Source organism: Crinia signifera, chromosome 4 (assembly GCF_055691185.1).
Source record: "Crinia signifera chromosome 4, ASM5569118v1, whole genome shotgun sequence".
Taxonomy (NCBI): domain Eukaryota; kingdom Metazoa; phylum Chordata; class Amphibia; order Anura; family Myobatrachidae; genus Crinia; species Crinia signifera.
In genome coordinates, this window is record NC_139220.1 from 118,986,071 (window position 1) to 119,009,758 (window position 23,688).

General features: G+C 43.0%; 1 protein-coding gene and 1 long non-coding RNA gene across 3 annotated transcripts in view; one reads left to right on the forward strand and one right to left on the reverse strand.

Moving 5' to 3' along the window:
* Positions 1 to 15,099: 15,099 nt before the first annotated feature.
* PTPRQ (protein tyrosine phosphatase receptor type Q) overlaps positions 15,100 to 23,688 on the forward strand; it is a 300,600-nt gene continuing 292,011 nt past the window's right edge. Inside the window, exons 1-3 of the mRNA XM_083182313.1 lie at positions 15,100 to 15,189; positions 16,522 to 16,659; positions 19,240 to 19,381. Coding sequence (XP_083038439.1) covers positions 15,118 to 15,189; positions 16,522 to 16,659; positions 19,240 to 19,381 — 352 coding nt within the window. The 5' untranslated portion in view covers positions 15,100 to 15,117. The remainder of the gene's footprint in view (positions 15,190 to 16,521; positions 16,660 to 19,239; positions 19,382 to 23,688) is intronic.
* LOC146074357 (uncharacterized) overlaps positions 19,247 to 23,688 on the reverse strand; it is a 55,953-nt gene continuing 51,511 nt past the window's right edge. For both annotated transcript variants that reach the window (XR_014473414.1, XR_014473415.1), the window contains exon 3: positions 19,247 to 19,336. This is a non-coding gene — a long non-coding RNA (uncharacterized LOC146074357). The remainder of the gene's footprint in view (positions 19,337 to 23,688) is intronic.

Genomic DNA, 23,688 nt, shown 5'->3' on the forward strand with positions numbered 1-23,688 from the left:
TGTCGACCTTTTGACCCTATCGACCTATTGCATGTCGACCTTTGGGGTAGACCTATTGACAATCTATCTAGACACTGTGGGGAAAATTTACTAAGATGGGAGTTTTATTAAAGATGAGATGTTGCCCATAGCAACCAATCAATCAGATTTGACCTATTATCTTCTAAAAGGCTCTGAATATCTAAGAAATAGAATCTGATTGGTTGCTTTGGGCAAAATCCCATCTTCAATAGAACTCCCATCTTAGTAAATGTACTCTTCTATCTAATAATCCACACTGGTCAGCTGCCTGGGGAAGAAATGCAAACCATAGGAACAACCAAGAAATAAATACTGAAACATAAACTGAGCGAGAACTGATTTATGGAGATAACAATCTAATTAAGGCTGTTTTATCTGTTAAAGCTGTACTTAGTCCTTTTATTAAAAATAAAGGACTAATCTCAGCTTTATTTGTTTCGTACATAAAGGGGGTTATTCTGGTTCACGTGCAAAGGCAAATTCACTTTCTAATGGACAAAACCATGTGCACTGCAGGTAGGTGGTGATGTAAGTTGTGCAAAGAGAGTTAGATTTGGGTGAGTTATTTTGTTTCTGTGCTGGGTAAATACAGGCTGCTTTATCTTTACACTGCAATATAGATATCAGTTTGAAGTACAAGCCCCACCCAAATGTAACTCTCCCTGCACCTGTTACATCTGCCCCATCTGCAGTGCATATGGTTTTATCCAATATATAGAGTGAATTTGCCTTTGTGAGTGAACCAAATTAACCCCCATAATATGGCATATCGGGTTTACATTTTTGACAGTCATTGAAAATATTCTTTGTAAACAATTTGATATAAATGTACTGATACATAATGGATTTACAAGAAACCATCTCCTAAGATTATCTGACAGCCTGCAGACTGATGTGGAACATTTTTTTTCTCACTGATTTCCAAATTACTTTTTATTGACTGTCAGTAAGTTTACTTACTTATGGCTGGCATTCATGTAAGTATTTAGTGACTGTAGACTTAACTGTGCATACAAGCCAAACTGCTATTTTTTCTATATAACAGCTGTAAGAGTCAATGACAGTGAATGTCATTAAAAATGAGGTTCTGCAGGCGTGATGATTGCTTTTGACATTTTGTTTTTCCCAAACTAATTGTTCCTCCCCATGTTAATTATATTTAGTGCTCTATGACTCCCACTCCGAGCCTGACAGCATGTGAGTGAGGCTGCTGGATGATTGTCGTCATGGAGACCTCCCTTTATTTTAACCAAAGGACAAGAATGGGCAGACCAGATTAGGCCATACAAGAAAGAGCTGACTGGGGGCGTGAAATTATTATAGCAAAAGTGAAGGGAAGAACCAACAGCATCCAGTTAAAAGAAAGTAAATAGTAGGAACTTTGCCTAATTAAAAGCAAGTACTGAGGTGGTGCTGGCATATACATCTGCTTAGTAACAGCATCAGCTCCTATCTGCAGCTGGACCTTGCTGGTGAGATTGGCCACCCTGGATTGGACAGTGAAGAGGTAACGTCATGCTAGTAGCCAGTTAAGTCTCCTCTGAAATATTGTTACACAACTTGTTTCATAAACAATATAAAATATAAAACTAATCTGGAGTAAACCTAGAAGCAGGGTTTGATCGCATATCTGATTTGTTCTTAAGGGGACTAAAAACAGAAGTTCTTTTCTGCATTACCTTAGATCAGCTGAACAAGTACTGTATATACCTGTAGTTGTAAATGGTGGCTACAAAGTCACTATTAAGAATCAGTTATTTGTGAGTTATTATAATTATTCTATGTCTAGAGTGCATTGTAAGTCAATATATATATATATATATATATATATATATATATATATATATATATATATATATATATATATAGTGACTGGAGAAGAAGGGACTCGCAGAGGGGGTGAAGTTGGACAAATTTATTGCCTGGAAGTCTACATTTCGGGGTCTCCCCCGTCGTCAGGACAAACCAATAGTGTGGTGTCCTGTCGACGGGGGAGACCCCGAAACGTAGACTTCCAGGCAATAAATTTGTCCTACCTTTACCCGCTCTGCGAGTCCCTGAGTGCCCTTCTTCTCCAGTCACTGTTTACTAGGGGCTGCAAGGCTCTGTTGGGTGGCACCAGGGCAAGCTATCTCGTTTTGGGCTACACTAAAGACCTGAGTGCCGGTCCATTCCTTTGGATATATATATATATATATATATATATATATATATATATATATAAAACTTCTGATCACATTGGGAAGGATTCTCTAATAACCCTGGCAGCACATCGCCGGCATCCGCATTGTTAATAATCACATATCCAGTAAAATATGTGATTACTAACGCAAAGGCGATGGCCGGCGATGTGCAGCGGGTCGTCGTCCCCCTGTGAGGGCTCTGCTTCCTCCTACCTGCACCCGGAAGTGGTGCAGGGAGTAGGAGAACACTGGTCCGGGCAGCACAGCAGGAGGCTGCCCGGACACAGGTGCGGGGGAAGCAAAGGGAAGCCCATAGGCTTCCATGGGATTACGCCATCTAGAACTGGCGTAAACCCCCGCAGCGAAGCCCCGGCAGTGGGGCTTTGCTGCATATGAAAATGCGGAAAAAACCCAGAAAACTGGGTATTTATGGCATTTTTAGTTTGGTGCATCTCGGCTAATGTGTTAAACATCCAGAGGGAAAACCACACTAAGCAGTAAAAGAGAAAATGAATATGGAAAAAAGATATTTACGGTACATGTGTAATAGATACGACTGTATTTAAATCTGCATGGAAATGGCGTACTAACACTTGGAGATATATCATTGGCTGTCAGAAAAAAAGTGGTAAAAACATGGCATGAGGTGTGTTTTCAGCAGTGGGTTTACAAATACATGTTAAAAGTCAAATGTACAAGAGAAAACAGTGCCTTGAGTAGTTATTACAAATGTAGCATTTTACTTAGAAATTTAAATTACCTGAAATACCAAGCGATCATTCAGAAGTAAAAGGTCAATACCAAGCTGTCGACTTTAACATGGTCAACATAGACAAAAGGTTGATACAAGTAAAAAGTCGACATGACAATGAAAAAGGTCAACGTTGTTTTTTTTTTGCAACCGCTACCGCTAAACTGACCATTGACCATTGCTATATAAATTATTTGTCTGTCAGCCTTGTTCATATCGACCATATGGTGCTGACCTATCATCTTACAGTATGGACTGGATACCCTGTTCTGTTGTTTGTGATATTCACAAATGGGTTTTATACAGTACATGTGTACGTACCCCAAAAAAATGCCATTTGGAGCAAATTAACTTTACACTACTATATATGTTACGTGTAGAAAATGGCATGTTGTATGTAATACTAGGTGACGAAGCAATGCTAGTTTTCATCAGGAACCAGCAGGAACTCAGTTCCTGAACCTCTAATTAAATATGACATCATCAGGAACAAGGCCAAAATGTACTTTCCATAAGATAAGTTTTATTTTACAGTCGCCTGTGATTGCCTTTGTTTCTATATACAATATATACATCTCTCTCTCTCTCTCTCTCTCTCTCTCTCTCTCTCTCTCTCTCTCTCTATCTCTATCTTTATTTAATTGACCCACCCCCAGACCTGGAGTTCCTGGATCTATTTTTCCAGAAAAAATAGTACTGGTGATGATAATGTGGCCATTTGTAAACCATAGCAGCTGAACTGTTTCCAGCTAATGTGAAAGGAGCTAGGTGTTCTATTTTAGGGCCTTATTCTGATCGGTGCGGATATTCCCGCATGCGGACGGACCGCCGATGTTGATCGTCTGCGCATGTGCAGAGGTCACTCTGCGCATGTGCAGGCGATTTCGCCGCACGGATTCTTTATACGCCGCACAGGGGGCGTAGAGGGGCGTGAGGGGCTACTTAGCCTCATTACCCTATGCATACGCCCCGCGTTTCATGGGCGTTCCCATGCAAACGCGGGGCGTATGCATGGTAATGAGGCCGTGACGCGTGGGTACGGGGCGGGCATCTGACATCGCCGGATGTCAGCTGCCCGCCCCCATACATGATTTCACACGGACAAGTGTCCGTGTGGTCTTGTGTGGCGGGACCTGGTGGAGCGTGCGGCCCTGCATTCGATGTTCGGCGACCATCGAATGCAGGGGCTGCTCCCAAGACGGAGGAGGCGTATCCCCGTCCAATTTCATGCGGATCGCCACATATCCGCGTACGGACGGCAGGTGGCGATCCGTATGGAAGGCGGGGATTCGCCTGCACGGTCGCGGCCGCATATTCTGATCGGGCCGCACCGATCAGAATAAGGCCCTTAGGGCAGTACTGATACCAGGTTATATGTAGGTTTGTGGATGAAAAATTGTATCTAAGGGTCTATAAAGAAGAAAGTAGGAAATATGTTCTACTGTATACATGTCTGTCTGATATTACATAGTGTGTATAAACTGATTGCAATGGGAAAAAGCAGTTAGGGGAGGGGAGCTACTGTATATGATCCTGTCACAAAGCAATATTTGGGTGTCAGAGGGCTGTTCTAGTTTATAAAGAGAGTACATTTAGGGCCAAATGTAATAGGGTGTGAAAATCAGAAAGTGAGAGATTTTGGGAAAGTCTTCCCATTTTTTTAAAGTGGCAGTCATGTACACTGAAAAAACAGGGGTGGAATTGAGGTTAGACTATAACAATGTTTTAGACATATCTGTAACAGGATTTGATACAGACTGCATGTGGTGAAGAAATGATATACACGTCCTTTTCATGTAATATATCAGATACTTGTCTTCTATCATTATACATACCTCCCAACACTCACGATTTCAGCGGGACAGTCCCGATTACCGGGTCCTGTCCCGCTGTCCCACCCGCGTCCGGAGGTGTCCCGCTACGGGGGGGCAGCCCCCCCCCAATTTATCAGAATAGACGCTGTGCGTCCCGGACGAAAACGGGGACGTGACTCATTTGCATAAGCCGCGCCCCTCATTTACATAAACCACGTCCCCTTTTTGGACGCTCCCTATTTCTACAGCTACAAAGTTGGGAGGTATGCATTATAATCTATTCAATAAGTATTGATGATGGTTATGTTATTCCTTTTATGAGTTCATTCATTAAACCTACTCATTTTAACCCATCTCCTGCTGGTCACTCCTCTCTTCCTGAAATCCGCATGACACCATCAAATCCACCCCTTTTGACAGTCTGGCTAAAAATGCATGTGAAAGGCACTGCTGTCTGGCAAAAAAAAAAAAACGGACCAAGTTTGTCAAAACCACAGTGTATGAAATAGCCCGTAGTGGCATTTCCTTTTATTTAGAATAACACATACCTTAGTGAATGCATAAAGGTAATAGTGATGACCAGTGATGTTTTTTACCTATGGGCTGCAGAGCTGCAGCCCCCCAGGTAAAATCCACCACTGTGTGAAGCCAGATGCAGTCTGTGAGACTGCACTGGCATCACTGTGACTGGCAGTGACCGTGAATATGCTTCTATGGACTGCTGCCGAAGCAGCCCATAGAGGCTTGGGGCCACCCTATGCGCAGTTCCGAAGAAGCTACTCTGCATGCACCAGTACCGCAACGGGGGTCGGAACTGGCAGTGGGGACCAGCAGGTGGTGGGGACCAGTGGGCGCCTGGGACCAGCAGCAGTGGATGGGAAGGGGGGGCCCGGCATTGTGGCAGCCCCCGTTCTCCACAGAACCGCCACTGGTGATGACTGCTGAACTGGCAAAAATAACTCCCTCATTTAGTTGCAAATGGGAAATACACACCGATTTATTTATCTATATGAAAATGGCAGGAGCAGTGTTTAATAAAAGACTTTAAACTTAACCCCTTCCCGACACATGACGTATATATACGTCATGTGTCGGTTGCGGGGGAATCAAGCCAGCTCACGGAGTGAGCTGGCTTGAAAGAGAGCAGGTAATGGCTGTATATTACAGCCAGGCACCTGCTCTCAGGGCCACGAGCGGCGAGTTCGCGATCGTGGCCGTTTAACCCTTTAAGCACCGCGGGCAAAGCGCCCGCAGTGCTTAAATAGCTGATCGGAGGGGGGGCGCCCCCCTCCGGCGCCGATCGGGGCCCCCCGCGGCGAGATCGGAGGGTGCCGATCGGTTGCCATGGTAGCCAGGGGTCTAATGTAGACCCCTGTGCTGGCCGTGTCAGTATTCCTATTACATCCTGCCTGAGGCAGGATGTAATAGAAAGTGCTGAAAATCACTATGTTCAGCCATAGAGCTCTATGGCTGAACCTAGTACAGGCGATCGCGCCCCCTAGTGGTCAAGTACACTAGGGGGCCTTGTAGTAAAAGTAAAAAAAAAAAAAAAAAAATAAGTTAAAAAAAAAAAAAAAAAAAAATATATTAAAAGTTCAAATCACCCCCCTTTCCCCATTTCACAAATAAAAATAAATAAAAAATAAAAAAATAAACATATTTGGTATCGCCGCGTTCCTAAAAGTCTGATCTATTAAAATATAACATTAGTTATCCCGCACGGTTAAAGGTGTAAACGAAAAATAATTCCCAACGCCAAAACTACGTTTTTTGGTCGCATCGCGTACCCAAAAAAAAAATAACTAAAAGAGATCAGAAAGTCGCCCATATCCCATAATGGTATTAATTAAAAAGTACACTTCAGCCCGCAAAAAATGAGCCCTCACCCAGGTCCGTAGGTGGAAAAATAAAAAAGTTATAAGCCGCAGAACATGGCGACGCGACGCAAATTCGAAAAACCGTAAAAGTTGCTATTTTTTTTTTTAGTGGTAAAACATAACGAAAACTATATAAGTTTGGTATCACCAGAATCGTAACGACCCATAGAATAAAGATAACCCATCATTTTAAACGAACTATGAACTCCAAAAAAAGCGTAACCAGCGCAAAATTGTGGAATGGCGTTTTTTTTTTTTTTCCCCACATTGAATTATTTCCTGATTCCCCAGAATATTATACGGTATAGTAAATGGTACCATTACAAAGTACAACTTGTCCCGCAAAAAAAAAGCCCTCATGTGTCTATATAGCCAGAAAATTAAAAAAGTTACGCTTATTTGAACGCAAGGAGGAAAAAAAAAAAAAAATTAACACAAAGGGCAATGTCGGGAAGGGGTTAAAGATTCCCTTGTTTTTCAGAAATAATGATAGATTCATGCATAATTGAGGAAGGCCTTTGCATATACTTATACTGTATGTAAAAAATTAATAATTCACTTTACATCTAACTTGTGGAACAGTCCCACTTGGATAGTTACTAGCTTTACATTTTGGTCAATAACTTTAATATTTTTACATTTTGTGTTGTCATTTTTGGCAAGTTCTATAATGTTCATGAATCCAGATCTCTAACCATAAGGCAGATGTAACTGACAGGGAATAGGTGATAAATTTGCATGAACAGAAGCTCCTTATGAAGGCGTGTGAATACGCCAAAATGCGTTGAGCCACAGCACCCCTGTTCCAGCTTGCACTTGGAGAGAAACCATACTCTTTATTCTCCCAGCCTGTTCCTTTGAGATAACCATACCAGACTCCACCCGGACCAGTTTTAATTCTAACCTTGGATCCCGCCATTCAATACCACTCTGCAGTGACCAAGCCAGGTATTTACATACCATCAAATCTGCACAATTCCACAGATTGAGTGACTTTGGAATCCATTACTGAGCAATTTCCGGAACTCTTTTAACCCCTTCCCACCGCAGCCTGTTTTTGCCTTCCTGACAGAGCCCTTTTTTTCAAATCTGACAGGTATCACTTAAGTGGGGATAACTTTTTTTTGCTTTTACTTATCCCAGTGATTTTGAGATTGCTTTCTCGTGACACATTGTACTTCAAGTTAGTGGTAAATTTGGGTCGATACAGTCTGTGTTTTTTTGTGAAAAATACCAAAATGTCGCAAAAAAATGGAAAATTTAGCAATTTTCAAAATGTTAAATTTTCTGCTTGTGAGACAAATAATCATACCACTCAAAATAGTTAATAACTGACATAGACCATATGTCTACTTTATATTTCCATCATTATTTCAACATCCTTTTAATTTTTTTGGACACTAGGAGGCTTAAAATATGAGTAGCAAATTCTCAAATTTTCAAGAAAATTTCAAACACTGATTTTTTTAGGGACCAGTTCAGTTCTGATGTGACTTTGAGGGACTTGTATGTGAGACACCCCCATAAATGATGCCATTTCAAAAACTGCACCCCTCACAGTTTTCAAAACAGCATTTTGGAAGTTTGTTAACCCTTTAGGTGTTTCACAGGAATTAAAAGAAAGTGTAGGTGAAATTTCAAAATTTCATTTTTTTTGCAGATTTGCAATTTTAATACATTTTTCTAAGGAACACAGTAGATTTTACTAGAGAAATGTGACTAAAAATTGATTCCCCCAATTCTTTTGTTTTCATAAATATCCTATATGTGGCCCTAGTGTGCACGTTGACCAAACCACAGGCTTCATAATAGAAGGAGCACCTACTTGATTTTGGAGCCTACTTTTTATGAGATTATTTTTTAGGCACCATGTAGGTTTCTAGGCACCATAAGATGCTAAAAGTTAGGAACCCCCCCACAAGTGACCCCATTTTGCAAACTACACCCCTCAGGGAATTCATCTAGGGGTATAGTGTACATTTCAAACCCCCAGGGGTTTCACCAATTGTGGTACAACTGGGCTGTGAAAATGAAAAATTACATTTTTTACACAAAAATGCAGTTCTGGCTCCAAATTTGTCATTTTCACAAGGAATGAAGGAGACAAAGCACCCCAAAATCTGTGCCCCAATTTCTCCTGAGTACGGCAATGCCAAACATGTGACCAAAAAATACCATTTGGGTGCATGGCAGGACTCAGAAGGGAAGGAGTGATTTTTGGATTTTGCAGCTCAGATTCTGGTGGAATGTTGGTGGGTGCTATGTCGCATTAGCAAGACCCCCAAAGCACCAATACAGTGGAACCCCCCCACAAGTGACCCCATTTTGCAAACTACACCCCTCAGGGAATTCATCTAGGGGTATAGTGTACATTTCAAACCGCCAGGGGTTTCACCAATTTTGATACAACTGGGCTGTGCAAATGAAAAATTAAATTTCTTACACAAAAATGCAGTTCTGGCTCCAAATTTGTCATTTTCACAAGGAATGAAGGAGACAAAGCACCCCAAAATCTGTGCCCCAATTTCTCCCGAGTACGGCAATGCCTCACATGTGACCAAAAAATACCATTTGGGTGCATGGCAGGACTCAGAAGGGAAGGAGTGATTTTTGGATTTTGCAGCTCAGATTCTGGTGGAATGTTGGTGGGTGCTATGTCGCATTAGCAAGACCCCCAAAGCACCAATACAGTGGAACCCCCCCACAAGTGACCCCATTTTGCAAACTACACCCCTCAGGGAATTCATCTAGGGGTATAGTGTACATTTCAAACCCCCAGGGGTTTCACCAATTTTTATACAACTTGGCTGTGCAAATGAAAAATTACATTTTTTTACACAAAAATGCAGTTCTGGCTCAAAATTTTTCATTTTTATAAGGTAGGAAGGAGAAAAAGCACCCCAAAATCTGTGCCCCAATTTCTCCCGAGTACGGCAATGCCTCACATGTGACCAAAAAATACCAGTTGGGTGCATGGCAGGACTCAGAAGGGAAGGAGTGATTTTTGGATTTTGCAGCTCAGATTCTGGTGGAATTTTGGTGGGTGCTATGTCGCATTAGCAAGACCCCCGAAGCACCAATACAGTGGAAGCCCCCCACAAGTGACCCCATTTTGCAAACTACACCCCTCAGGGAATTCATCTAGGGGTATAATGTACATTTCAAACCCCCCGGGGTTTCACCAATTGTGGTACAACTGGGCAGTGAAAATGAAAAATTACATTTTTTACACAAAAATGCAGTTCTGGCTCAAAATTTTTCATTTTCACAAGGAATGAAGGAGACAAAGCACCGCAAAATCTGTGCCCCAGTTTCTCCCGAGTACGGCAATGCCTCACATGTGACCAAAAAATACCATTTGGGTGCATGGCAGGACTCAGAAGGGAAGGAGTGATTTTTGTATTTTGCAGCTCAGATTCTGGTGGAATGTTGGTGGGTGCTATGTCGCATTAGCAAGACCCCCAAAGCACCAATACAGTGGAAGCCCCCCACAAGTGACCCCATTTTGCAAACTACACCCCTCAGGGAATTCATCTAGGGGTATACTGTACATTTCAAACCCCCAGGGGTTTCACCAATTTTGATACAACTGGGCAGTGAAAATGAAAAATTAAAATTTTTACACAAAAATGCAGTTCTGGCTCAAAATTTTTCATTTTCACAAGGAATGAAGGAGACAAAGCACCCCAAAATCTGTGCCCCAATTTCTCCCGAGTACGGCAATGCTTCATGTGTGACCAAAAAATGGCAGGACTCAGAAGGGAAGGAGTGATATTTGGATTTTGCAGCACAGATTCTGGTGGAATGTTGGTGGGTGCTATGTCGCATTAGCAAGACCCCCGAAGCACCAATACAGTGGAACCCCCCCACAAGTGACCCCATTTTGCAAACTACACCCCTCAGGGAATTCATCTAGGGGTATAGTGTACATTTCAAACCCCCAGGGGTTTCACCAATTTTGGTACAACTGGGCTGTGAAAATGAAAAATTACATTTTTTTACACAAAAATGCAGTTCTGGCTCAAAATTTTTCATTTTCATAAGGTATGAAGGAGAAAAAGCACCCCAAAATCTGTGCCCCAATTTCTCCCGAGTACGGCAATGCCTCACATCTGACCAAAAAATACCAGTTGGGTGCATGGCAGGACTCAGAAGGGAAGGAGTGATTTTTGGATTTTGCGGCTCAGATTCTGGTGGAATGAATGGTGGGTGCTATGTGGCATTAGCAAGACCCCCAAAGCACGGTGAAATGATGAACCTAATAATCCAAAGATGTGTGGTATATTTTAAAACACTCCTTTATACATAGGCCGGGTTTGTCGGGGCAAGTGTCACACTGGAAAATAGTTTGCTTTCTTATTCCCTTTTTATAGCAAACTTTGCACCTTTTTTGTGTCCTGCCCTTTTTTCCAGTGGAGGGGATTTCATCAGGAAAATGCTGCCCTGGTACAATACGGGGGCCAGTACTAGAAGTACTGGGGCCCTCTGCCTGCTGGTTCCCAAATATTAGGCCCTTTATGACTTCCTCTTGAAAGTGCATAAATGTCCCCCTCTGGCTGGTAGAACGGAATAGCACGTAAGCGTTATACAGTGCCATCTGGATGATATACACGGCCAGCTTCTTGTACCAGATTTTTGTTTTCCGCAGGGCACTGTACGGCTTCAGTACCTGATCTGAAAGATCCACTCCGCCCATGTACTTATTGTAATCCAGGATACAATTAGGTTTTGAGGTGTGGGTACTGGTACCTCGTACAGGGATGGAGGTGGTACTGTCTCCATGAATTGTTGTCAGTATAAGGACATCCCTCTTGTCCTTATATTTGACCAACAACATATTTTCGGTGGATTGTGCCCTGCTTTCACCCCTTCTCATTACTTGGGCAATGTGCATTTTTGGGAGGCCTCTTTGGTTCTTGCGCACAGTACCGCAAGCTACTGTACCTCTTGAACCAAGGGCCTTAAACAGGGGGATGCTAGTGTAAAAGTTATCCACATAGAGGTGATAACCTTTATCCAGGAAGGGGTGCACTAAATCCCAGACAATTTTTCCACTAACACCTACGAGGGAGGGGGGGCATTCTGGCGGTTCAATTCTTGAATCCTTCCCTTCATATACCCTACACCTGTGGGTGTACCCTGAGGTGCTTTCACACAGCTTATACATTTTTATGCCATACCTTGCCCTCTTATTGGGAAGGTACTGGCGGAATTTAACCCTTCCTTTAAAATGTATAAGGGACTCGTCTATGCAAATGAATTTATCTGGGATGTACATCTCTGCAAATTTGGCACTGAAATGATCAATGACCGGCCTGACTTTGAACAGCCGGTCAAAGGTGGGATCATCTCTGGGTGGGCACTGTGCATTATCGTTGTAATGCAAAAATGTAAGGATTATCTCAAAACGAGTCCGGGTCATGGCCATACGGTAAAGTGGGGTGCTGTACAGAACATCTGTACTCCAATATTGCCTAATTTCTGGCTTTTTTACTATGCCCATATGAAACACCAGACCCCAAAACGTCATCATCTCTACTGCATCTACAGGGGTCCACCTAGCAAATGATGACGTGGGGTTTTGAGCAATAAACTGCTGGGCATATAAATTAGTTTGGTCCACCATTAAATTTATAAAATCATCAGAGAAAAATAATTTGAAAAAGTCAATTTCTCTGAGACCTGTGGAATCAAATTGGATTCCTGGGATGGCCAAAAACTCAGGAACCTGGGGCTCAAAATTGTCTGGTGGTGGGGTCCATACGAGATCAATTATTGGGGGGGGGTCTCAGCTGCTCTACGGGGGCGTCTTTGAGGGGGTCCCTCATCACTAGAGGAGGAAGAGGAGCTTAAGATGAATCCTTCAAATTCCCCGCTTGCATCACTGGCTGTGTCAGAGTCAGAGGCAAGCATGGCATATGCCTCCTCCGCTGAATACATTCTTCTGGATGACTGGGATGACATTTGGGATGACATTTGGGATGCCATTTTTATTTTTGTGTTTCTGGTAGTGAAATGTTTCAACACGTGTATACTGTAGGGGGGGTACAAACTTTATTTCAACCCGGGGGGGTATGTAGTGTGTAGTGTGTATGTAGTGCAAAAAAAAAAAGGTCCTGCGCCAAAAATTGAGCACAGATGTTGGTCAGTAACGTCCGTCACTGAACAGCGCTCAAAGACAACAGGAATTTGATCAAAAAAAAAAAAATAGATCAACCCTGTGCCGAAAAAGCTGATCAGTGATGTACGTCACTGATCAGCGCACAGTGGCCACAGGACACCCACAAAATCACAGTGTGTGTAAAAAAAAAATTAAAAAAAGACCCCACAGCATCCTCAAAAAAAAAAAGGTGATCACTGATGCGACACTGATTACCAGTGAGGGGCAGCAGGTGCACAACCTTTGGTGCAACTGACAGTGCAACTGGCAGCAACTGACAGGTATATATATAAAAAAAAACTCTGCACCCCCAAAAAGTTGCTGATCAGCACAGATATACTGATCAGCACAAAAGGGGGGGGGCAGCAGACACAAAATATAGCACTCTCTATCACTCTCTGTCACTATCTCTCTCTATCTCTCTATCTCTCACTATCTATCACTCTATGACACTGCAGCAGCAGCACTGACAGGTATATATATATATATAAAAAAAAAACTCTGCACCCCCAAAAAGTTGCTGATCAGCACAGATATACTGATCAGCACAAAAGGGGGGGCAGCAGACACAAAATATAGCACTCTCTATCACTCTCTGTCACTATCTCTCTCTATCTCTCTATCTCTCACTATCTATCACTCTATGACACTGCAGCAGCAGCACTGACAGGTATATATATATATAAAAAAAAAAACTCTGCACCCCCAAAAAGTTGCTGATCAGTTAATTTATACTGATCAGCACAAAAGGGGGGGCAGCAGTCAGTGGCACACGCAGCACAGCTGTATATATATAAAAAAAAAACCAGCACCCCCAAAAAGTTGCTGATCAGCACAGATATACTGATCAGCACAACAGGGGGGGGGCAGCAGACACAAAATATAGCACTCTCTGTCACTATCTCTCTCTATCTCTCTCTCTCTATCTCTCTCTATCTCTTTATCACACTGCAGCAGCACAACACAGGAAGTCACAAGAAGTCACAAGATCCAGGAAGCATCCAGCACGCTACAAGCAGTGATCAGGTAAGTATTTGCAAGGATCAGGTCAGTATATCACGGCAGATAGGCACGGTGACCGCACTGCACGCAATTCCAGACCGGAATGGCGTCTGCAGTGCAGTCACCGTTTGTTTAAATCACCCTCCATGGCTGTGATTGGTCCGTCGGTCCGACGGACCAATCACGGCCTTTGGGGGCGGGTGGGGTGAGGTGGGGTGACACCAGTGTCACCCTTACACCCCGTGGTGATTGGTGCTGTACTTTACAGCACCAATCACCACCGATCCCTGTGTCACCGGCGAACGTTATTCGCCGGTACACAGAAAACGCTGTAATTGGCTGTTCACATTTGAACAGCCAATCACAGCGATCGCTGACGGGGGGGAGGCATCGCCGCCCCCCCTGAACATGCTGGGACATGTCTGCTGTCAGGGACAGCAGACATCTCCAAACTGTCACCGCGTCTATAGACGCGGTGACAGTTTAAAGCCATGACGTACATTTATGCCATGAATCGGGAAGTACATCCCGGCCATGACGTAAATGTACGTCAAATGTCGGGAAGGGGTTAATTCCTCCCCAGCAAGGAGACTTCAATCATCTGGTAACTATATACTCACAGGTGTTATGGACATGACATCAACTCTCTCCATTAAACTTCCATGCTAGCTGGAACATATTGGCATTTATCTTTCAAACTGTTTTTTTTTTAATTTATATTATTTTTTTCATTTTTAAGAGAATTCACTGTTCATGAAATGTATTATTATATGTGATGTTTTATTCATTAAATATATATTAAAATTTCATAATTGATATTTGTAATTCTTTCAGCAAAACCCAAGCTCTGTATCATATCTTTCTCTTTTCAGTATTCTCTGGGAGCTTTACACCCTCCCGATACAGCAGCTATAGCAACACATGTGGTTCCTTTTTTCTTCTTTACATTTATGATAACATTTTCCTGGGACAAAATGTATTCAAATACATTTTATACAAGTTGGAAATAGCACTGTACTAAATTGTCAGTCCAGTTGCATAACTAACAGACAATACATGATAATGATGTAAAGGGAGTAATCATATTTTTTCCCAAGGGATGTATGTGTTTTTAATAACATATTAATGTTAATTAGTATTCAATGATTATTTATTGAGCATACAATTTAGTTAGAATTGTGTATTGTTGTATGTACAGCATCAGCTTTCCTAGCATTACACGTTCCACATTGTACTGATTGGTAAACAGATGTATCCTATATTGATCATTCTTATTAATTCTTTATAGGCTCTTAGAAACATTTGATACATGAAGCAAAAGGACCATCTATCAATGGAATATTCAATTGTAAATCTGCTCCTTTTAAAAACAGTTTTCCAGGTATGAGCACAGACATTCATTGTTTAAAACACTTTTGGGTACTTATGTAATATCTGGGCTCCCGTTTTTCTTATGAGACTGCGTCCCCTCGCGGGGCTCGCTGTGCTCGCCACGCTTCGGGCACGGTGGCTCGCTGCGCTCGACACACTATATAAAATCAACTCCATGCGTAGTTGGATAGTAGGGGTATGAAAAAATGGGGTGCATTTAACATGGGAGCCCAGATAATACATAAGTACCCTTTTGGGTACTTATGTAATATCCACTTTTGCAGTTGACAATTAATTATTCCACTTGGGAACTATTGGCAATGTTGCCAAAAGAAAGGATTTGTTACTGTCCTAACTAGGTTCTAATCACTTTCATCAGTTCCCTGTCTCTCCGTTTTAATAACTTTAATTAAATAAATTAATCTAACTGCTAAGTCCAGTAACTATTCTGATGTACACCCCACTGGGAACCTCAACACAGAGATGGGTAAAAGCCCAGAGAAGTATGGGCACAAGGCTTCTATTACTTGTTCTGTCCACTCTAGTCACACACCCTACAACTGTTCCGTTTTAGCCGGTACAGTAAAGTTCTTTTATGATCTGTACCGGCAAAACATTCCCTCTGTCACATGAAGGTTTTCAGGACCACATCGACTGTGATCAGCGATTCTGGGCTCATTGGTTTTTTTAATTGGACAAAATAATTCTTACAAAAATGGTTAATTTTCCTTTAAATCAAATTACATATACTGTACATTAGCAATTTTGAACTTAAATCAGTATAATTTATTAACAAATTAACATAAATGTTCAACAGATTATACTGAATCATGTTTAATCAGCATTTTCTAAATATAAAGATGTACTTTTGTGGAGACATGTTGAGAAAAAATATTTGCAAAGAGGTTAATTTAATTTAATTTAAAAATGAAGTCCCAGTGTAAACACATCCATCTCATCAATTGATTAGTCCAATACATTATGAAGGAAGTCCAGAATTTGTACCTGTTAGAAGTGGCCATGTTGGTGGGTCTGAGACATCCTTTAACATACAGTATACAATTATAATATCATAGGGAGTAGAGGTGACCTTAGAGAGGGAATTTAGGAATGAGCGATTATTTAGTTTGCTGCAAGAGAAGCAATGACTGCATCCCACACATAATCAGGATCTATGACATAACGAAGGACAATCTCTTCCCCTTGCAAGCAACCCCCCAACAGACCCCTCCCCTCTGAGTGCTGCTTAATGTACTGAAATATACACAAAGCATGTGAACAATGCATAAAAAAATCCCTTATTTTTTTTCTTAATTTAGATAAACATTTCAAATTTTTACAGGTCGTGCAAAATGCGGAGTGTGGCCACAGGAACTCAGGAGCTATGGCAGTTTTGGCGGAGTGGACTACTTTTCCAGAGGGAATTAAGCCTGACAGTTATTTTGTAATGTTTCATCCCAATGCTAAAATAAATAAGCAGGTAATTGATCAGTATTGTACATATTTTATAAATAACTAAATTCAGTTTTTTACCATATAGAGCCAAAAACATAAATAAATAATAAGGGGGGTATTCAATGTGGGGTCACAGCTGTCGAGCCCGTTCTCGGTCAGCTCGACTGAGAAATCGCACGCAGTATTTAATGTCCCGCCTGCCGCGGGACGAGAAAGGGGCGTGGCCGCGAGAAGTGGCCGGGAATCGGCAAGATGCGACCGGGAGCTTGGCAATTCCTGGCCTTTCTTGGCAGAACGAGCCCGACTGCTTGTGAAGTCGTGCTCGTTCTGTGAGATCCCCTGCTCAATGCTGTCAAGGAAGACAGCATTGAATAGGGCCCGGCGGTCAGCTTTCCCGTTGAGAGGTGGTCGCCTGTGATTGATTACCCCTAGAAACTGTCACCCGTTAAAGGATGTCTTCCAGAATAGTGGCACAAAATGAGGAGTAGGGGAAAAAAGGTTGTCATTAAGTTTTCATTGTCTTATTATTTGGAAGACATAGGGTAACATTTAATAGGGTGCGTTTTTTTTATTTTGGCGAAATTTTTTTTCTCAAAAATGGCCATTTTTGCACATTTTCCGAAAATCTCATATTTTATAGGGTGCGATTTGCAGTAAAAAAATCATGTTTTCCCATTAAAACATTTACAAATCGACTATTTAATGGGATGTGATTTTTAGTAAAGGTTACTAAAATAGATAAACAAATAGACCAGGTTCTGAATTTGTCTGAAACATGCACAGATCATTGTGATCTGTGCATGGTTTTGGTGTAAAAAAAAATTAAACTGCCCGCCAGCCAATCATGGTCCGGCATGGGGGTGTTCCCAGACCATGATTGGCTGGTAAGTGGGCAGGGCCGGCCTTAGGCATAGGCCAACTAGGCAATTGCCTAGGGCATTTGGAATGCCTACGGGCATCAGCAGCTTCTGCTGATTAAATTGATATGCAGCATGCCTATATTCTGTGTGTGAGTGAGGCTGTACCTGCATATGAAATAGTGTATTCATGAAAATAACTGTAACATAGCATTTCGTATGCAGGTACAGCTACAGTCGCTCACAGAATATAGGCATGCCACATATCATTTTAATCATTAGAAGCTCCTTGTGTGTGCTGGTCATAACGATGCAAATAAGACGAATTTTCAGCAAAAAATGCACCCAACGTTAGCAGAACTGGCCAGGAGCTGCATGGCCTATTGAGTCAAGATGTATGAGGAAACATCTGTATCCAAGCAGAGGCAGAGGACACAGTGTTAGCGGCTGTGCGAGTGCTGTCTGCAGGTGGGTTGGTTGTGCAGTAGTGTTCGACATATGTGTAAGGGGCATTATGTGCATTAATAATGTGCAACATATGTGTAACAGGCGTTATGTGTGTCATGTGTATAAGGGCATTAATAATGTGCAACATATGTGTAAGGGACATTATGTGTGTCATTATGTGTATGAAGGGCATTAATAAAGGTTGGCATATTGTGTAGGGGCATTATGGTTATAAGGACATTAATAATGTATGTCATGTGTAAGGCGCATTACTGTGTGGTATTATCAGGGGTGCCGAGAGAAAGGGGTAGGGGGTACAAATTACCCAGGCCAAAGTCTGATGGAAGGGCCCAGTGGGGGCCCCGGAGTCCCTCCCCTTAAGTGACAGCAGCAGCTGCAGCTCTTCTCCTCTGCCCAGCACACACTGCTTTGTGCTGAGTTGCAGTGTGACAATGGAGGTGCTTAAAATACAATATTTTCTCAGGATTTTTTTCTTAGAGTATAATGTGAATAATGTGAGGAGTAATGTATATAAGGTAAAGTGGTGCTACTGTGTGATGTAACGTGAATAAGGGACACCATCGCATGATATAATGTGAATAAAGTTGCACTACTGTGTGGCATAATTTGAATTGGGGGTACTATTGTGTGGCCATGCCCCTTCCCAGCAAGAACACACCCCTGTTTGGGCTGCGCACCGATTGTGTGCACTGTTTCTATTTAAAATAATGCAGGTAGGAGCACCAAAATGATGACTGCTATGATGAGGGTTGATGGTGCTGGGAAAGGGGAGCAGGGTCAGAGGCGGAACTAGTGGCGATGCTAGGGGGCAACAGACAAAATCTTGCCTAGGGCATCATTTAGGCTAGGGCCGGCTCTGTAAGTCCTGGTCAGGGGGCGGAGCTCCAGATGTAAACAAACCCGCCCAAAGATACCGGACAGCATTACGGAGGGTCCGGAGAAGCCCCAAAGATCAGCGTGGTGAGTAGAATTTACTTCTACAGGTACCCCACTATGGATTTTACTGGAGAAGGGGACCGATCTTCTATCAAGACAGTTGAGTTGGAATGAATGAGCTCTGTGTGTATTAAACTTGTACTGTAAGTGTGTCTGTGTGTGTTTTTTTAGCTATTTGTACTGCTGGGCACTACTAGTCCCAGCGGGCCCTTTATTGCCCAGCATGCTGGGACTTGTGGTTCTCCAAGTCCCTGCATATGGTGGAAAATATATACTGTATACTGTACATTAACCACACCCAGAACTATAGACTCTAATCTTTATTGTTTGTGTCTTCTCCATAGAGCGTGTGGAGGGCATCTGCTGTTCAACAAGTGTTTTATCCATCTGCATCATTGAAAAACCTTGAGGAATCGATTTCTTACAACGTTACCATTAAATCTATGAAAGAAAACAATATTTTAAGCGTTAGATCCTTTTTAACAAGTAGGTATACACACAGTGCATATGTCATAATGGAAAGCCTGCTACCATGGGCATAACTATAGTAGGTGCAAGAGTTGCCATTGCTATGGGGCCTAGAGGATTAGCGTGGCCTGGAACTAGGTTATAAAGTTGCACACCAATTTCACAGATTTTCCTGCTAAGCAGTCATGTCTGATCCACTGCCCAGCCTGAATTTTCTGGCATTACATTTTCAGTGGAGTGGAATATGTAGTAGATGTTATAGGGACACTATAATGCAATGAACTGGAGGGCATAGTAATGTGTAAAAATCTGATCTGCTCATTACATTGTCGAGGGCACAATAAATTATTATTTATTAACAGTTTCGGTACTCTTTACCTAGCACGGCGCCCACGATTTTGATCGTGGGCATCGCAGGTAAAAAAATCGCGGGCATCGTGGCCATTGGATGCACTAAAAATCGGGTGCGACGCGACCGACGCGATGCCCGCGATTTCCCATAGGGATCAATGTTAAATTTCTCAATTGACCCGATTTTACTGTTCAATGCCTCAATTGACCCGATTTTTCCATAGGAAACAATGTTAAATGGCCCACAGAGGCCAAATAGGCACCCTAAAGTGTGAAATGGCCCCCACAATTGTTAACGCCACCCCACGATCAACGTGAACTCGAAGCGTGGCGAGCGCAGCGAGCCCGGGAGGGGCGGCGGTACGCGTCCTACGACCTTTTCATACCCCCACTATCCACGTCGGCGTGGAGTTGAGAATAGAATAGTGTGGCGAGCGCAGCGAGCCACCGAGCCCGAAGCGTGGCGAGCGCAGCGAGCCCCGCGAGGGGACGCGGATACCTTCACAGGTAAACGCGTCCCTTCGCGGGCTTCACAGGTATCCGCGTTCGCTCGCCACGCTGCGCTCGCCACACTATTCTATTCTCAACTCCACGCCGACGTGGATAGTGGGGGTATGAAAAGGTCGTAGGACGCGTACCGCCGCCCCTCGCGGGCTCGCTGCGCTCGCCACGCTTCGGGTTCACGTTGATCGTGGGGTGGCGTTAACAATTTGGGGGGCCATTTCACACTTTAGGGTGCCTATTTGGCCTCTGTGGCCCATTTAACATTGTTTCCTGTGGAAAAATCGGGTCAATTGAGGCATTGAACAGAAAAATCGGGTCAATTGAGACATTTAACATTGTTCCCTATGGGAAATCGCGGGCATCGCGTCGGTCGCATCGCACCCGATTTTTTAGTGCATTCAATGCCCGCGATGGCCATGATGGGCGCCGTGCTAGGTAAAGAGTACCACAGTTTCTTATATAGCGCAGCAAATTCCATTGCGCTTCACAGTTGGAAACAGTGGTACAACATACTGGGTATTTACAGAGTTAAAAGGTAGGAGGGCATAATGTTACATAATAACAATTGGGACACTTCAATGTTGCTCAATATAAAATAATGTGTCATAATATTACCTGGGGCACCATAATGTGGCACAATATAAACAGGGGGACCTGTAATGTGGTATAATACGAACTTGGGACATTGTATTTCTTAATGTAAATTAGGGATACTGTGTGACATACTGTGTACTGTAAGCCCTACAGTGTGACATAATGTAAACTTTGGAACTACTATGATTTATGAAGTAAAGCAGGGCACTACTTTGGGGCATAATATTGCTAGGGTTATCACTGTTATTTAGAAAATGAACTTGGGCATATAATGAAAAACTACTGTGGAATGAAGTGTTTCTAAAAGCATTGGGCCAGGGGCACCTTTAATATGTTGCTATTGGGCCCACAAAGATCTGTTTCCGTTCCCTACCTACTATTTTAGCATACATACTCTAACCCAGTGGTCTCCAACCCGTCGCTCGCAAGCTATTGGTAGCTCGCGGTAGCGATCCGGGTGGCTCGACCACTCTGCGCCCGCCTGCCCGTCCCTCCATCGCCCACCGCCGCCTTCACCTGAGACAGACGCTATCACCTGTAGCGCCTGACAGGGTGCACAGCGCTAGGCGCTCCCGGCACTTTCGGGTAACGCTGCAGCGCTATGCTCACTATCAGATGCTAGAGGTGAAATATTACCTCTAGCGTCTGTCCCCCCCCCCCTCCGCCCGTCCAGTCATCTCTGCTCCCCGGGCATTACGCTTCCCCACAGCTACTCTGCTCCCCCCACAGGCTACGGTGCCCCCGCAGCAAGAGGCAAAAGGCTTAAAGGTTAAAACAGCCGCTGCCCAGACCAGCAGACAGGCATCAATGACAGCTGCAGGGCATCCTCCCTCTGTCACTTTAAGTGTGTGCACTACATGTTTGGTGTCACATGTGTATGTCTGTGTTCTATATATGTGTGTGCATTTATACATGTATATATGTACAGTATGTATTCTAGGTGTGTGTATGCATGTGCTGTGTGTATGTATATGTATGTGTGTAGTACCATAAAAGCTAAATACGTTTTGAGGAGCATTTATTTTATATTTTTAGAATTTAGATAATGAAAGGTGCAAGGTTGGTGAGGGGGACGGAAAGGTACAGGGGGGACAGAGAGGTGCAGAAGGTACAGAGAGGTTAAGGAGTTATGGGGGGACAGAGACATGCAAGGGTTACTAGGGGATGGAGAAGTGCAGGGGGGAAAGAGAGGTGCAAGGGGGATGGGGGCTGAAGGAGTGCAGGTGGACGGAGATGTGCAAGGGTGATGGGAGTACAGAGAGGTGATGGGGCGACATAGTCGTGCCACCTCGACATGCGGTAATCTGATCAATACTGTATTATTTAGAAAAATGTCTCTATGGTCCTTAGAGAAGTTTTTCAACACAATGAAGTATTGATTTGATTACACCAGACTCCAGAGATATATATCCCCCATGCCCCCATAGCAGAAAAAATGGGGGACATGGCCTCGCAGGAGTACCACGGTAGTAAGTCATGCCCCCTAATTTCGGGCAGATGTCCCTTCTCTAACTCCAGTGTTGGGAGGTATGTACTGTATGCGGCATATTGGACATTGCAGTGTGTGGCATATTGTGTCTGGGGCATTGCGGTATGTGGCATAATGTGTCGGGCATTACAGTGGGCGGCATAATGTGTAAAGGGCATTTTTCGTTTATTAGGCATATTTCTTTTTTTTTTACTTTAGTAGCACTTCAGGCAGATTATGTTGTCTCGAGTAGCTCACGCCCCAAAAAAGGTTGGAGACCACTGCTCTAACCATAATTGTTCCATGGATAGATTTCTTAACAGATCGTGAAACAGGAAAGTTATTACAACAAGTGCAAGATATTTAGGCAAAAATAGAAAACGGGGGGTGAGATTTAATAGGATGAGAGATTCAGAAAGTGAGAGATTTGGTAAGAAATCACCAGTTTTTTTAAAGTGGCAATCATTTACACTGCTAAACCAGTTTGATTTTGCAGTGTAAATGATTGCCGCTTTAAAAAAACTGGAGATTTCTCACCAAATCTCTCACTTTCTGAAACTCTCATCCTATTAAATCTCACCCTAAGTGGCAGATTCAAGTAGACTTAAACTAAGTTGCACATCTTTAAAATTTACAGCATCACTTTTTATTATTCAAAAATGAATCTATGTTCATTTAATACAGATTTCAATGGCAGAAATTGGGATTTTTAGTTGAACATCCTGAGAAGGTGAAATTAGTTAGAAAATAGTATACTTGCCAACCTTTCTACAGTGTCAGGCAGTGGCGTAAGTTCGTCCCAACTGCCTGGAGGCAAGATGAATATTGGTACACCCCCCCCCACCCCACGCACACACACATACACACAGCCCCTTATATAAATATATATATGCATGTATGTATGTATGTATGTATGCATGTTATGATTTAAAATAAAGATAGTGTGATGTTTATGGTCCTGCTAAGAGGTGCAGTCAGCCACAGAAGCAATAACTACGGCTTTCAATGAACGGATTCAAACTCACAGGGGAGAAGAGGTGCCCCCTTGTGAGCAGAAGCCCGGCGGCAGATGACTCCTTTGCCTCCCAGAGTTACGCCTCTGGTGTCAGGAGCTCCTACCCATTTTGGGAGCCTTCGACCAGTCTGGGAGGGTAGACAAGTACAGTGCAGTCAGTGCTATTTTTCAGCAGGAACCAGCAAGAACTCAGGGGCAGATTTATTAAGCTCGGTGAAGTGATAAAGTGTCTAGTTGTTATCCCCGGCCAATCAGTTCCTAACTGTGAATTCTCAGGCTTGGTTTGAAAAATGACAGGTGCTGATTGCACAGTGATAAAAAACAGAACCTCTTATTAAATATGACATCATCAGGAACTGGGTTCCTGAACCTGCTCTGGGCCAAAATGTACTT